The sequence below is a fragment of the Ictalurus punctatus genome, chromosome 10, assembly GCF_001660625.3.
Source record: "Ictalurus punctatus breed USDA103 chromosome 10, Coco_2.0, whole genome shotgun sequence".
In the NCBI taxonomy this organism is placed as follows: domain Eukaryota; kingdom Metazoa; phylum Chordata; class Actinopteri; order Siluriformes; family Ictaluridae; genus Ictalurus; species Ictalurus punctatus.
This window is the reverse complement of record NC_030425.2, coordinates 16950942-16963522: the sequence shown is the minus strand read 5'-3', so window position 1 is coordinate 16963522 and position 12581 is coordinate 16950942. Positions and strand designations below refer to the sequence as shown.

At 40.4% G+C, this 12581-nt stretch overlaps 1 protein-coding gene across 1 annotated transcript; it reads left to right on the top strand.

Moving 5' to 3' along the window:
* Window positions 1-278: 278 nt before the first annotated feature.
* Window positions 279-4289, top strand: gpr88 (G protein-coupled receptor 88). The gene has a single exon (XM_017477387.3). The coding sequence runs from the start codon at window positions 660-662 to the stop codon at window positions 1668-1670; it is 1011 nt and encodes a 336-aa protein (XP_017332876.1). The 5' UTR covers window positions 279-659; the 3' UTR covers window positions 1671-4289.
* Window positions 4290-12581: the final 8292 nt, after the last annotated feature.

Below are 12581 nucleotides of genomic sequence, written 5' to 3'. Positions count from 1 at the left end.
GTCCATTCTTGTTCTTGGCTGACAGGAGAGGAACCCAATATAGCCTTCTGCTGTTGTAGCCCATCCACCTCAAGGTTCAGTGTTTTGTGCATGATGAGATGCTTTTCTGCTCACCACAGTTGTAAAGAGTGACTGAGTTACTATATCCTTCCTGCAGCTTGAATCAATCTGGACATTTTCCTTTGACCTCTCTTATTAACAAAGCATGTTGCTCAAAGAGTGAGCTCAAAACATTGTGTAAACTCAAGCCATTTCATGTAGATATGACCATTATTATTATTATTATTATTATTATTATTATTATTATTATTATTATTCTCTCTTTGTGAACGCACTGCTGAGTGATGTTCATGTGAGTGTTCATTTTGTTCCCCATCAGTAAAATTAAAAGCTGTACAGCAGTTGTTCTCTTACTCGGTCGCGTGCGCTAAAGAACAGAAGATAGAGGGAGAATGGAGAGAGGAAGCGCGCGCGCGCACTCACCCACACACATACACACACACACACACACACACATACACATACGTACAAAACCGCAGCTGCAGCATCAGCACCAGGAAAGACGAATAGAGCAATGCACGCGCACTCCTTTCCTTTCTCCCGGACAATAAGCCGTGATGTGATGTGATGTGATGTGTACGGGAGGCTCGTGAGCGGTCATGCAGAACAGCACGGCGGTTCGGTGCGACACCGGAGCCGCGGAGCGCATCTCCATCGCCGCTCTGTTCTCCTTCATGTGCGCTCTCGGCACCGTCCTCAACCTGTTGGTCATCGGTCTGGTGTTGAGCTTCAAGAAGCTGCGCACAGCGAGCAACGCCTTCATCGTGAACGGCTGCGCGGCCGACTTGCTCGTGTGCGCCTTCTGGATGCCACACGAGGCGGCCGTGGCGGCGTCAGTTCCATCCCCGCTCTACGGCGCCGCCCCCCGGGACGCGCTGCTTTTCCTCGGCGCCACCGTGTCGCTCCTGTCGCACTCGCTCATCGCCGTGAACCGCTACGTGCTGATCACGAAGCCGCCCGCCGCCTACCACGCGCTCTACCAACGGAGGCGCGCGCAGGCCATGATCGCCGCGTCGTGGCTCGTCGCGCTCGCGTGCCTGTTGCCGCCGTGGCTCGCGGTGGCTCGTCGACCAGCGTTCGCGTGCGGACTGATGCTGCTGATGCTGCTCTCCGAGCCCTGGGCTGCTGCCACGCTCGCGCTCACCATTCTCGGCCAGACCGCGATTGTGACGTACTGCTACTTCAAGATCTTCCGGCGCGTGCAGATCAGCGCTAAGCGCGTGAGTGTGCTGCACTTCCAACTCGTCAACAACCTGCCGTACTCGTTCCCGAGAAAGGACAAACGGCTCGGCGTGCACGTGCTGGCCGTGTGCCTGGTGTTCGTGTTGACCACAGAGCCCGTCCTGTGGACTCTGACCGCGGGCCTGTTCGCTCCTGTACCGGCAGCGTTCCGCACGTGCGCCTGGCTCCTCTTCTGCTCAGTCTTCGTGTCCGACCCGTTCCTGTACACGTGGAAGAACGAGGAGTTCAGAAAAGCGTTCAGGTCCGTCCTAAGAGGGGACTTCTGGCGAGGCTCCACCGTGGCCGCTGAGCCCGTTACCGTCAGCACCGTTTCTCACGTTTTCCCCCGACAGAACAGCCGCAGGGCGTTTTTAGCCGAGATGAGCTAAGAGCAGTTTTACCCCATGCAGTTTTTAACGCGCCCTCGCTGACTGTCTCCTACAGTGTACCCCTGCTCCAAATATGATCCTTTTATAGCCTACTGATGCACTCGCAAAAAATCGCGTACCTTTCCATGTCACTGTGGTGGAACCACGAAGTGTACAACTTTTCTAATGTAGCACACGTTTACAAAATGATAAATGGGTCGCAAGTAGCTTTTAAAACTCCAGTGCAAACACCGTTCCGTGCAATAGATTTCACACTACAAAAGGTGTAGCTTGGCGGTACCCCCTCAGTGACAAGGAAAGGTACACGTTACACTCGAAGAGTGCAGTTTAAATAAATGAAGCTTATTCACATTCACTACATTCCCATTGCAAATCTTTGCTCCATTCCGATTTGCTGTTCACATCCACATTTTAGTTTTCGTTTTAACGAATGGAGGAAATGAATCACCTACATATTGTTTAGAAAGTTAATGTGCGTTGGAAACTACGAATTTAAAAGACTGACAGATCTGTATCAGATTTAATGCCACATATAGGCTACACTGTCATGCGTCATATATACACTACCTTTCCTTGCCACTGGGGTGGTACCTTCATTTTCTGTAGCTGAAACAGACATAGTGTACCTTTTAAAAATGATTTCAGGTGCATAAATAGACTGTGATTAGTTTTTAGAGTAAAGCTAAAAGTTCAAAGGTAACAGATACATGCGAAAGGTACAAAAGATGTAAGCCTGAGGGTACCACCCCAGCAACAAATAAAAGTACAGGTTAGAACCTTTTTTTGACATTTCGAAATGAATATGTCAGATTCAGTTTATTGTTGCAGTTCACACTGATAACAAAAGTAGGCTCAGAAGAACATCATTAAAGTCAACTGTGGACCTCAAGAGTTACCAAAGTTCCCCAGGTAGACAAACTTGCTGATACGACCTTAACTAGTTTCCTTTGAAGGTCACCTAGGTTTGCAGTGTGGTGGAAATTTTGACAAACACCAATAGACTCGTCCTCTCAGATGAAGAAGAGAGTGCTCTGCGTGTTTTGTCTCTCACACACTATATATACAGAAGGTGTTGGTGTATGTCTGCACATCTGCTACTTTCAATAGGTAAGTGAAAACCGTTAGAGAAATGGTCCTAACGTCCTTTCTGTTCAAAAGGTCGTAGCAGATGTGCAGACATCTCTAAAGATAATATGTTTGTGTCAGCACAAGTTCAACATGAGTTCAAACGGAGTTCAGAACATTCTGTACTTCTCTAGGCTAGATAACATGGTCTGATAGACAAGGACAGAAACAGAGATGAGTCTTTTAAGAAATAAAAATACAAGGACTTAACAAATTTCTCTCACAGCAGACAGCATTCAACTGAGCAAGAAAACACACTACACACTGATGCGCGCTCTTATCCGCGTGCTGCAAGTGGCCGTTTGTGTGCTACACATCAGCTGCACTATTTCTCATTTTTCCTATTCTCACAAACCTGGGTCATTACGAAGCCCTCAGGAGTGGAGCTGAAACTCACTGATGGGGGTTGTACACACTCCTGAGCTGTGAGCGAAAGGTGAGACAAGGACGTGTTAATAACAGTACTGAAACACCATGGAGGGACGGTCTGCACAGTTTATACTTCTACCTCAATACTCAGAAATAGTTTTTTTTTTTTCTTCATTTTGGACATTTTACAGATTAAAATGATTTGGCTATTTGTTTGTTTTTAGGTAAAATGGGACACTTCTGATGTACACAAAAAACAGACATGAAACAAGACAGCAGCATTGATTTTTAAGAAATGTTTGAATATCTTGCTGATGCTGATCTTTAAATACCGAGGTATGTTTAAGTCTGATCTTCATGAAACGACGAATCAAATCAAATCAGCGTGCTTGGAACGAAGCTAATAGCAAAATACGAATTTTATGCTAGCAATGTGAATTCTGTGAATTGCTAATCTTTTTCATCATTTGCACAATAGTCAGAGGACCAAGAATGTAATGAATTATATTTTGAACCTGAAACTTCACTTTTCACAGTTCCTCAGGGGTTCTTTGGATGATTAAGGGTTCAAAACCTTCTAAAAGTGTTCATGGGTTTGTAAATGTAACTTTTTTTTAACAGTGTGTGGGTGGTTTTCAATAAGAAAAACATCCGCATGAATATTTTAAGCCAGTGTGAAATCATGACGGTAATTTAAGAAAATCCCTGGAGTTATTCTTTAAACACCCGATTTGGTGCGTAATTAAATTCCAGGGTTGCGTTTGGTGTGTTATATGATGTTAAATCTTTCATTTCTTGCAGGAATACACAGTGTTCATGCCAAATGCATGCCTTTTGTTGACATATCGAGAATGAGCCAGTGTTTTTCATATCGTTTTGTAATCGCAGTGTTCACTTGTGAGGATTTTTTGCTAAATGGTTTACACACAGTTACTGCTTTTTTTCTTCTTCAGTACAACTGCATTTGTATTACGACGTTGAAATAAACTGTGATAAACTGTTCAGTGCTTCTTTTGGCTGTGTATATTTATCACTTCGCCATTCGTATCATGAGGAGTTGTCATGGAAACCTCTGGTATGTAATATTATAATCTACAGTTACAACCACAACAGAAGCTTTTGAGCAGAAGCGTGAAAACCGGATCAGTTTGTGACAGAGCTGAATAATACACCTCACACACAACACGGTCTTAATTCGTTCTACTTTGACACATTTCACATTTCACACACATACACCATGTTAATAGCATATTCTGTTATGTGTACAAAACAGAAGAAGCTACGGCTCAATATGTGATTAGTACACAGTGATTTCCACGCATGCATTACATTTATCTATATAGTAGACCATTTTTATTAGACAAATCCGAAATCCAAATCAAATTCCATGCAGTGAGATTCCACACACTGTCCTTTTGGCAACACTGGGATTTAACCTCACAGTCTTCCGCTTGCAAGCATTCTTTCCATTTGGAAACATATTAGTAGGACATTGTAGCAGAACAAATGTTAACGATGATAGATAGTAAAAAAAAAAAAAAGTGATGTAGGTTAAATGCTTAGAAATGTCTGCAGCTGAAATGCCTGCAACCTAGTAACTGAGATACGTACAGGGAAGGCATGCATCAAAGCTCCTCTCTCTTCTGGTACCTAGATGGGAGAATGAACATCCCTTACATGTCACTGGCTGTCTTCAAATGACAACTAAAGACTTCATGAAGTACTTAAATTAGCACTTTGATAAAAACAAAAAAACAAATCCATGTCTTGTGTGACGTGTGTTTTTATACTATACTAACCTCCCCAACAGGCTTTTTAAACTGACAGTACTCTTAGTCCTTGACCTAGTTAACCAGTATGAGGATGTATTTATTGATAGAGACTTCAAAGCACTTCTGTATGTATGTTGCGATGGGATAAGAGCGGCTGCCTGTAGCTATACTGTACGTGTAAATGAGATAGCTAATAAAGTAAAGTACCATGTGTAGCTATAGCAATGAACATTTCTGATCCTGAATACCAGAACACAGCAACAGTTCCACCATAGTGAAACGGTATCTCTGATATAATGTAGACCTGAACAGTTTTTGCGCACAAACATAAAATGTATTTTGGCAGTATTTACATCAAATTGTGGTTATAAATACTCAGTGGCTGCCAAGATATTGTTTTACAGCAAACAATTGGAATTTAATCTAACATGTTTTCACAAACAAAGGCAAAGTGCAGACAGTGTGTCTACGATCTATGATCTGTTGTACTGTTTCTATTGTCAGATATATTGCAAAGGGGGAGAGAAAGGGGGATTATTTTGGAGTGGATAATGTCTGCACATCAGAAAAGCAAGCACACCACTATGACCTTATTTTCCCATGCAAAGGCTGAGGAAAAGAAGAAATGTGTTTCCTTTTTTTGTATTTTTTGGCTACATAGTAAAATCCCTAGAGTTGAATTAACACCCAGAGTATTCATTTGAGTCAAGTGGACTTATATAAACACTCTAGGGTGTAAATTCAACACTCTGTGTGTTAAATCAATACTGGTGATTTTGCTGAAACTATAGTTTCAGTTCTTTTGGGTGCTATTTGAGCTGTAGTTAGAAATTTTGACGAAACATGTTGGTTAATGACATGACCTCTAATGACCTTGAACACAGTTGAACAAACCTATGTCTAAACCCACTTAAAACAAACTGCTAGACTACAGTGGTGTTTGAAAGTTTGTGAACCCTTTAGAATTCTCTGTACTTCTGCATAAATATGACCTAAAACATCATCAGATTTTCACACAACACCTAAAAGTAGAGAAAGAGAATCCAATTAAACAATTGAGACAAATATATTATACTTGGTAATTTATTTATTGAGGAAAATGATCCAATATTACATATCTGTGAGTGGCAAAAGTATGTGAACCTTTGCCTTCAGTATCTGGTGTGACTCCCTTGTGCAGCAATAACCGAAACTAAACGTTTCCAGTTACTGTTGATCCGTCCTGCACATCGGCTTGGAGGAATTTCAGCCCAATCCTCAGTACAGAACAGCTTCAACTCTGGGATGTTGGTGGATTTCCTCACATGAACTGCTTGCTTCAGGTCTTTCCACAACATTTCTATTGAATGAAGGTCAGGACTTTGACTTGGCCATTCCAAAACATTAACTTTATTCTTCTTTAACCATTCTTTGGTAGAACAATTTGTGTGCTTAGGGTCGTTGTCTTGCTGCATGACCCACTTTCTCTTGAGATTCAGATCATGGGCAGATATCCTGACATTTTCCTTTAGAAATCGCTGGTATAATTCAGAATTCATTGTTCCATCAATGATGGCAAGCCGTCCTGTCCCAGATGCAGCAAAACAGGTTCAAACCACGATGCTACCACCGTCGAGTTTCAGAGATGGAATAAGGTTATTATGCTGGAATGCAGTGTTTTCTTTTCTCTTTTCTCATTCTCTATTTTGGTCTCATCCATCCACAAAACATTTGTCCAATAGCTTTCTGGCTTGTCCACATGATCTTTAGCAAACTGCAGACAGGCAGCAGGGTTCTTTTTTCGAAAGCAGTGGCTTTCTCCTTGTAACTCTGCCATGCACACGGTTGTTGTTCAGTGTTCTCCGCATGATGGACCCATAAACATTAACATTAGCCAATGTGAGAGAGGCCTTTAGTAGCTTAGAAGTTACCCTGGGTTCCTTTGTGACCTTGTGGACTATTACACATCTTGCTTTTGGAGAGACACTTGCTGGTCGATCACTCCTGGAGAGGGTAACAATGGGCTTGAAATTCCTCCATTCGAACACAATCTGTCTGACTGTGGATTGGTGGAGTCCAAACCCTTTAGAGATGGTTTTGTAACCTTTTCCAGCCTTATGAGCATCAATCACTCTTTTTCTGAGGTCCTTAGAAATTTCCTTTATTTGTGCCATCATGCACTTCCACAAACATGTGTTGTGAAGATCAGACTTTGATAGATCCCTGTTCTTTAAATAAATCAGGTGCTCACTCATAACTGATTGTCATCCCACTGATTGAAAACACCTATCTTTAATCTTAAAAATTAACTGCTAATCCTAGAGGTTCACATACTTTTGACACACACAGATATTTAATATTGGATCATTTTCCACAATAAATAATATACAATTTTTGTCTCATTTGTTTAATTTGGTTCTCTTTGTGTACTTTTAGAACTTGTGTGAAAATCTGATGATGTTTCAGGTCATATTTATGCAGATATATAGAAAATACTAAAGGGTTCACAAACTTTCAAGCACCACTGTATGCTGGATGACTTCCTGACTCTCAACTGCCTATTACTCTAAAAATTCACTGGATAGTAGCATATAGCATAAGTCAAGCGTGATAGCCTCTCAGCTTCATTTTGAGGTGTTGTTATTAATGTCATCCTGCCATAGCAAATTCTATGGTCACAAGTCCACAGTCTTAGTCACTGAGCACCAATATGAGCACCAATTAAATGTTTATAGTGTGTTTCGTACAAGTTATATAAATTCTGGGAATGGTCATTTAGTAAAGTATGTACGAAATTGGTCTGTGTCCAGGCTGAAACGAAAGCAAGACAAAATCAAGATCGAGACTGAAAAACATCAAATCCTTTTCAAGGCCTAGTTTCACTTTAACTATCTGGCTTCATTTATTACACATTTTTTGTGTTTATTGCACCATTATTTGGGCTTTTCCTGGACGGACAACATCTCCTGGACGGACAACATCACAGCTGTTATCAAGAAGGCTCAAACGCGGCTACACTTCCTGAGGGTTCTCAGGAAGTACAATCTGGACTCCAATCTGCTGCTGATCTTCTACCGCTCGTCCGTCGTGAGCCTGCTGACATACTGTATCACGGTGTGGTACGGTAGCTGCACCGCAGCAGACAGGGAGAGCCTTCAGAGGGTAGTAAGAGCAGCACAGAAGATCATTGGCTGCCCTCTCCCCTCCCTGATGGATATTTACACTTCCCGTTGCCTCAGCAGAGGAAAAACTATCATTAAGGACGGTTCTCACCCTGGCTTTGATCTGTTCAATCTGTTGCCCTCAGGGAGACGTTACAGGTGTATCAAAACAAGGACTAGTAGATTTAAGAATAGTTTCTTCCTGAAAGCTATTACCATGATAAACAAACACATGTACTGAGTCCACAGCATATGTATACATTGTCTCAAAACTGTGCATTTCATAGTACCTCCCCCATCCACCCCAATATCTATCTATCTTGCATATCTATCTTGCATATATTGTATATCCTGTTTATTTATTTTGTTTATTTATCTTGTTTATTTATCTGTGTATTATCTGTTTATTCTTCTTGTGTATTGAATGTATATGTTTGCACGGAACAAAAAAGGAGTGGCTCTTAATTTCATTGTACATATGTATAGTGACAATAAAAGGCATTCATTCATTCATTTTCATTAGAAGGAGTTCTTTCTCATCAATCTTTATGCATATGAAAAGAAAAGCCAACAGAAACAAGCATTTTACAAACACTCAGTTGCGACCAAGACCATATTTAGTGAGACCAATGCTTAAGACCAAGACAAGTCCAAGTACAAATGTCAATAAGTCTGAGACAAATCCAAGTCAATAAAGCAACTGTCTCCTACAGCCCTATAAAAAAGAACAATCACTTCCTTGGTAATGAAAAGCTTTTTTGTAGACCATCAATTTATTAACCCAGCAGATATTAAGTTGCACAGATAGGGGGTATAATTACTTACGGATTTTTGGTTACTTGCCGTACCTTGCCTTGGAGAACTGCTTTTTCTTAGCGTGTTCAATACTTTTTTCCTCTTTATTACACATAACTTTACTGATGGACTTTAATGTTTGGATTTCTTTATATGTGTGGATTTCTTGAGTTAATACCAAAGTCTGGTGAAAATTTTATGTGAATAGTGATCGGAAATTATATTAGATTAAATTATGTAGAGATATTAGAATAAAAATATAGAAATTAAAAAACCTACTCTCGACATGTTAAATAAGTGATGAAATTTAGTGTCACGGGGACCCGAGTTCAGTAGTCTGTAATGAATAAAATAAGAAAGGTCCATGTGTATGCAAAGTAGACACAACCACACATGTGGTTGTGTCTAATGAAATGAGTTTTGAAAACAGGGTTCGTGTAATTAATAAAAATACATGAAAGAATGACTTTTTAACACCAATGGGTTTTACATAAGATCTTGGGGGAAACATAGTTTTTCCGTTCACTGTCCAGGGGATCTGGGTAGCCTGGGTACATTTAGAAGCAGAGGGATACTGGGGGGTCTGTGTACCACATGACACTCGATATACGCATCCGCGTATCTCTTCTTTATAAAAGGCATAGTAAAGTATGTTTGACTCGATGCATCAATTCTTCTCTTCTTTATAGAACAGTAGAGCATGTCTGTGTCGATGCATCAGCTCTCCTTTTCCTGAAAGGTGACACCGTAAGGTGTGTTTAAGTAGATACATCTACCTTCCTCTTTTTAAGAAGAGGCCCAGTGAAGCGAGTTTGGGAAGAAGCCTCTATCTTTTTATTCTTAATGGGAGGCCCAGGGTTCTGCCTAGAAGAACCAGGGTTGATGGTTTTGGATCATGCATCTAGATACAGGAGAACATTTAAAGAATTGCAAGCCAAAAAACATATAAAACGTATATGAAGCACCCACCCAGAACACAGCAGAAAAGAAAAAAGAGAAGGGCCATGAGTATATTGCCTTAATAGATAAGGAAGGAACTCACGTACTCATGACTCAGCAAAAGGAGAAGACATATAGGCCCTTTAGTGCTATGACACCATTGATGACGTCCGCGTGAGGTGGAAAGCAGATACAGGGAAAAGAATCTACAGCTGCATTAACTAATAAGCCTGTTAGAAAATAGAAGGAAGCTATGTAACTGGGACAGGTATGCAAAATTGTGATAAGGACACACCCAAATGTACATGAATGCCTGGATTGTATATAAGAAACATTGCAAATGACTGTACTTTGGTGCATGTTACATTTTCGTGTAGCGTGTACCCTGGGCCCAGCTCGGTTTGTATGCTGTCTCACTGACTGCTAAATATACCTGCTTCTTCTGAATCCAGCCTCCGTGAGTTTTGCTATGTTATTTCTCTATAAACACAAGTCAGATAGCTTAATTAAGTTCATAATTTAAGTTTGTGAGCTAGCAGGACCAGTGCAGGTTGAAGAAGCCAAAAATTAGAAAGAAAACAGGATTAACTTTGTTAAATATAGCCAGTTAATGTTAGCAAATTAGCAAAAGTTACCTCAACATCAAATTACCTTTTCAAATTAGGCATCTTTTACACAATTCATTATAGTTTTTTCTACATTGATGAACTTGATTGGATGCTAAACTGATGACTGGATGCTAAACTGAGCACATTCTACTGATGTATAACATAAGGTCATCGGCTGGATGAGAGAAGACGAGACCGTTGAGGTTTGTAATGAATACTTTGAAGGCCTAAAATGTATCAATGTAATGTAAATATAAAATATAAAGTTTTTTTCATTGTTTATTTAATCAAGTAAGAATGCAAGTATTCAGTTTCAATAATATTCAAGTAAAGTTTAAATACACCAAAACAATGCTTAAGTACAACAACAAGTGCAATACTATAATATAACCCTCTACTCATTGATACCTTTTGACAATGAGATCCCGTACATGCTTTTTGTGGACCTTGTCTTCAGCAGGATGAAGCCAAGAGGATGTCAAGAAAATCGTACGGAAACAGTGTTGGAAATTATGTAAAATATTTAGAGTAATAAAAAGAATATAAAGAATTAAATCCTCATCTGACATGTGAAAGCTGCGGAAATTCAGTGTTAATGTGAACAGGTTTGTGCAGTCTATGTGTGTGTGTAGGTCAAAAGAGCAGTGGGGCCCCAGGCACAGGAAGAATACAGTATGTATACACGGGCAACCAAAAGTACACACACACACACACACACACACACACACACACACACACACACACACACAGAAATGGGTTTGAAACAGGATTCGTGTATTAGTAAAAGAATACATGAAAGTATTACTTGTGACATTAAAAAATGCAAGCCCCAAAACACATAGAGCAGAAAAGGCACTCACCCATGACTCTCAGAAAAGAGAGATATGAGAGGTCATAAGTACACGGAACAGGAACAGATAAGGAAGGAACTAACTTACCCATGACTAAGAAAAAGGGAGATGTAGTGGTGATGCCTTTGCTCATCCTTGGTAAGAGAGGGCCTCAAGAGTAAATAAGGAGTAAGCAAAATGGTAGAAAACATATAGGTCCTTGAGTGCAATGACGGAAACAGTGACATTTGCAGGAGCGAAAAATAAACCAAGAAAAAGATAATGGGAAATCCACATCTGCATTAACTGGAAAAACTTGGGGCCTGTTAGAAATAATGTGAAATGATGTAACTGGGATACATGTTTAAGATTGTGATAAGGACGCACCCAAAAGGGAACTGTGTATGACTGGCTAAAACTAGATATGGTGCCATGCGTGAAATATATATAAATATATATAAAGATCATTGTGACCAACGGTACTTTGGTGCAAGCTACCTCTTCATGTGGCGTGTATCCCTAGGACCAGTTTGGGTTGCTTGCTGTCTTGCTGATTGCTAAATAAACCTGCTTCTTTTGAATCCAGTCTTCGTGAGTTCTGCTGTGTTATTTCTCCAACCAACTAGTCAGATAGCCTAATTAAGTTTATAGTTTGAATTTGTGAGCTAGCAGGACCAGTGTAGGTTGAAGAGGCAAAAATATCCTGCAACAGTTCATCTTTATTTGGGGTTAATCCGAATCACTTCATAGGTGAAAGGTTTTCATTTTCATGTGAATTTTAGGCAGGGCTTATTTGGGGTTTTAAGTGTGTGTGTGTCTGTGTATGTGTGTGTTCCCCATTCTTCCTCCTCTAGACCCAAATACCATCCCTCCATTATGACTATAAAGCTGCCCACAGTGGGATGACTCTGTAGTACTTTGTAGATCTTCAGCGACTCACTGATTTAATGCTTAAACATCGTTCCTGTTCCTGGACTTAAAGAGTCAACATGACTCCAGCTCTACGTGTTACTCTGACTGTTCTCCTGCATCTGATCTTCTGTTACACAGCAGGTACGTGATTTCTGTGCTTTATTATATTAAAGTGTCCATCACTGTTAAACATTTTGCATGCTATATAAGCAGTTACATCTGGTACAATGTATCTATTTCATTCCTGGCATGATGCTAAAAGTACACTGTGAAAAAATAGATTAAAAAAACATGATGCACTATATAAAAACAATGGGGGGTTTTTTTCAGTTGAGAAAAGCTGAAAACATTACCTGTAACAAGGTGACACACTTTTCTTTTAGTATAATGCAAGGTTCATTTTTTTCAGTGTATGAAAACT

What these genes read in the sequence shown, in the direction of transcription:
- gpr88 (XM_017477387.3), top strand. Translation starts at nt 660, where the DNA reads ATGCAGAACAGCACGGCGGTTCGGTGCGACACCGGAGCCGCGGAGCGC.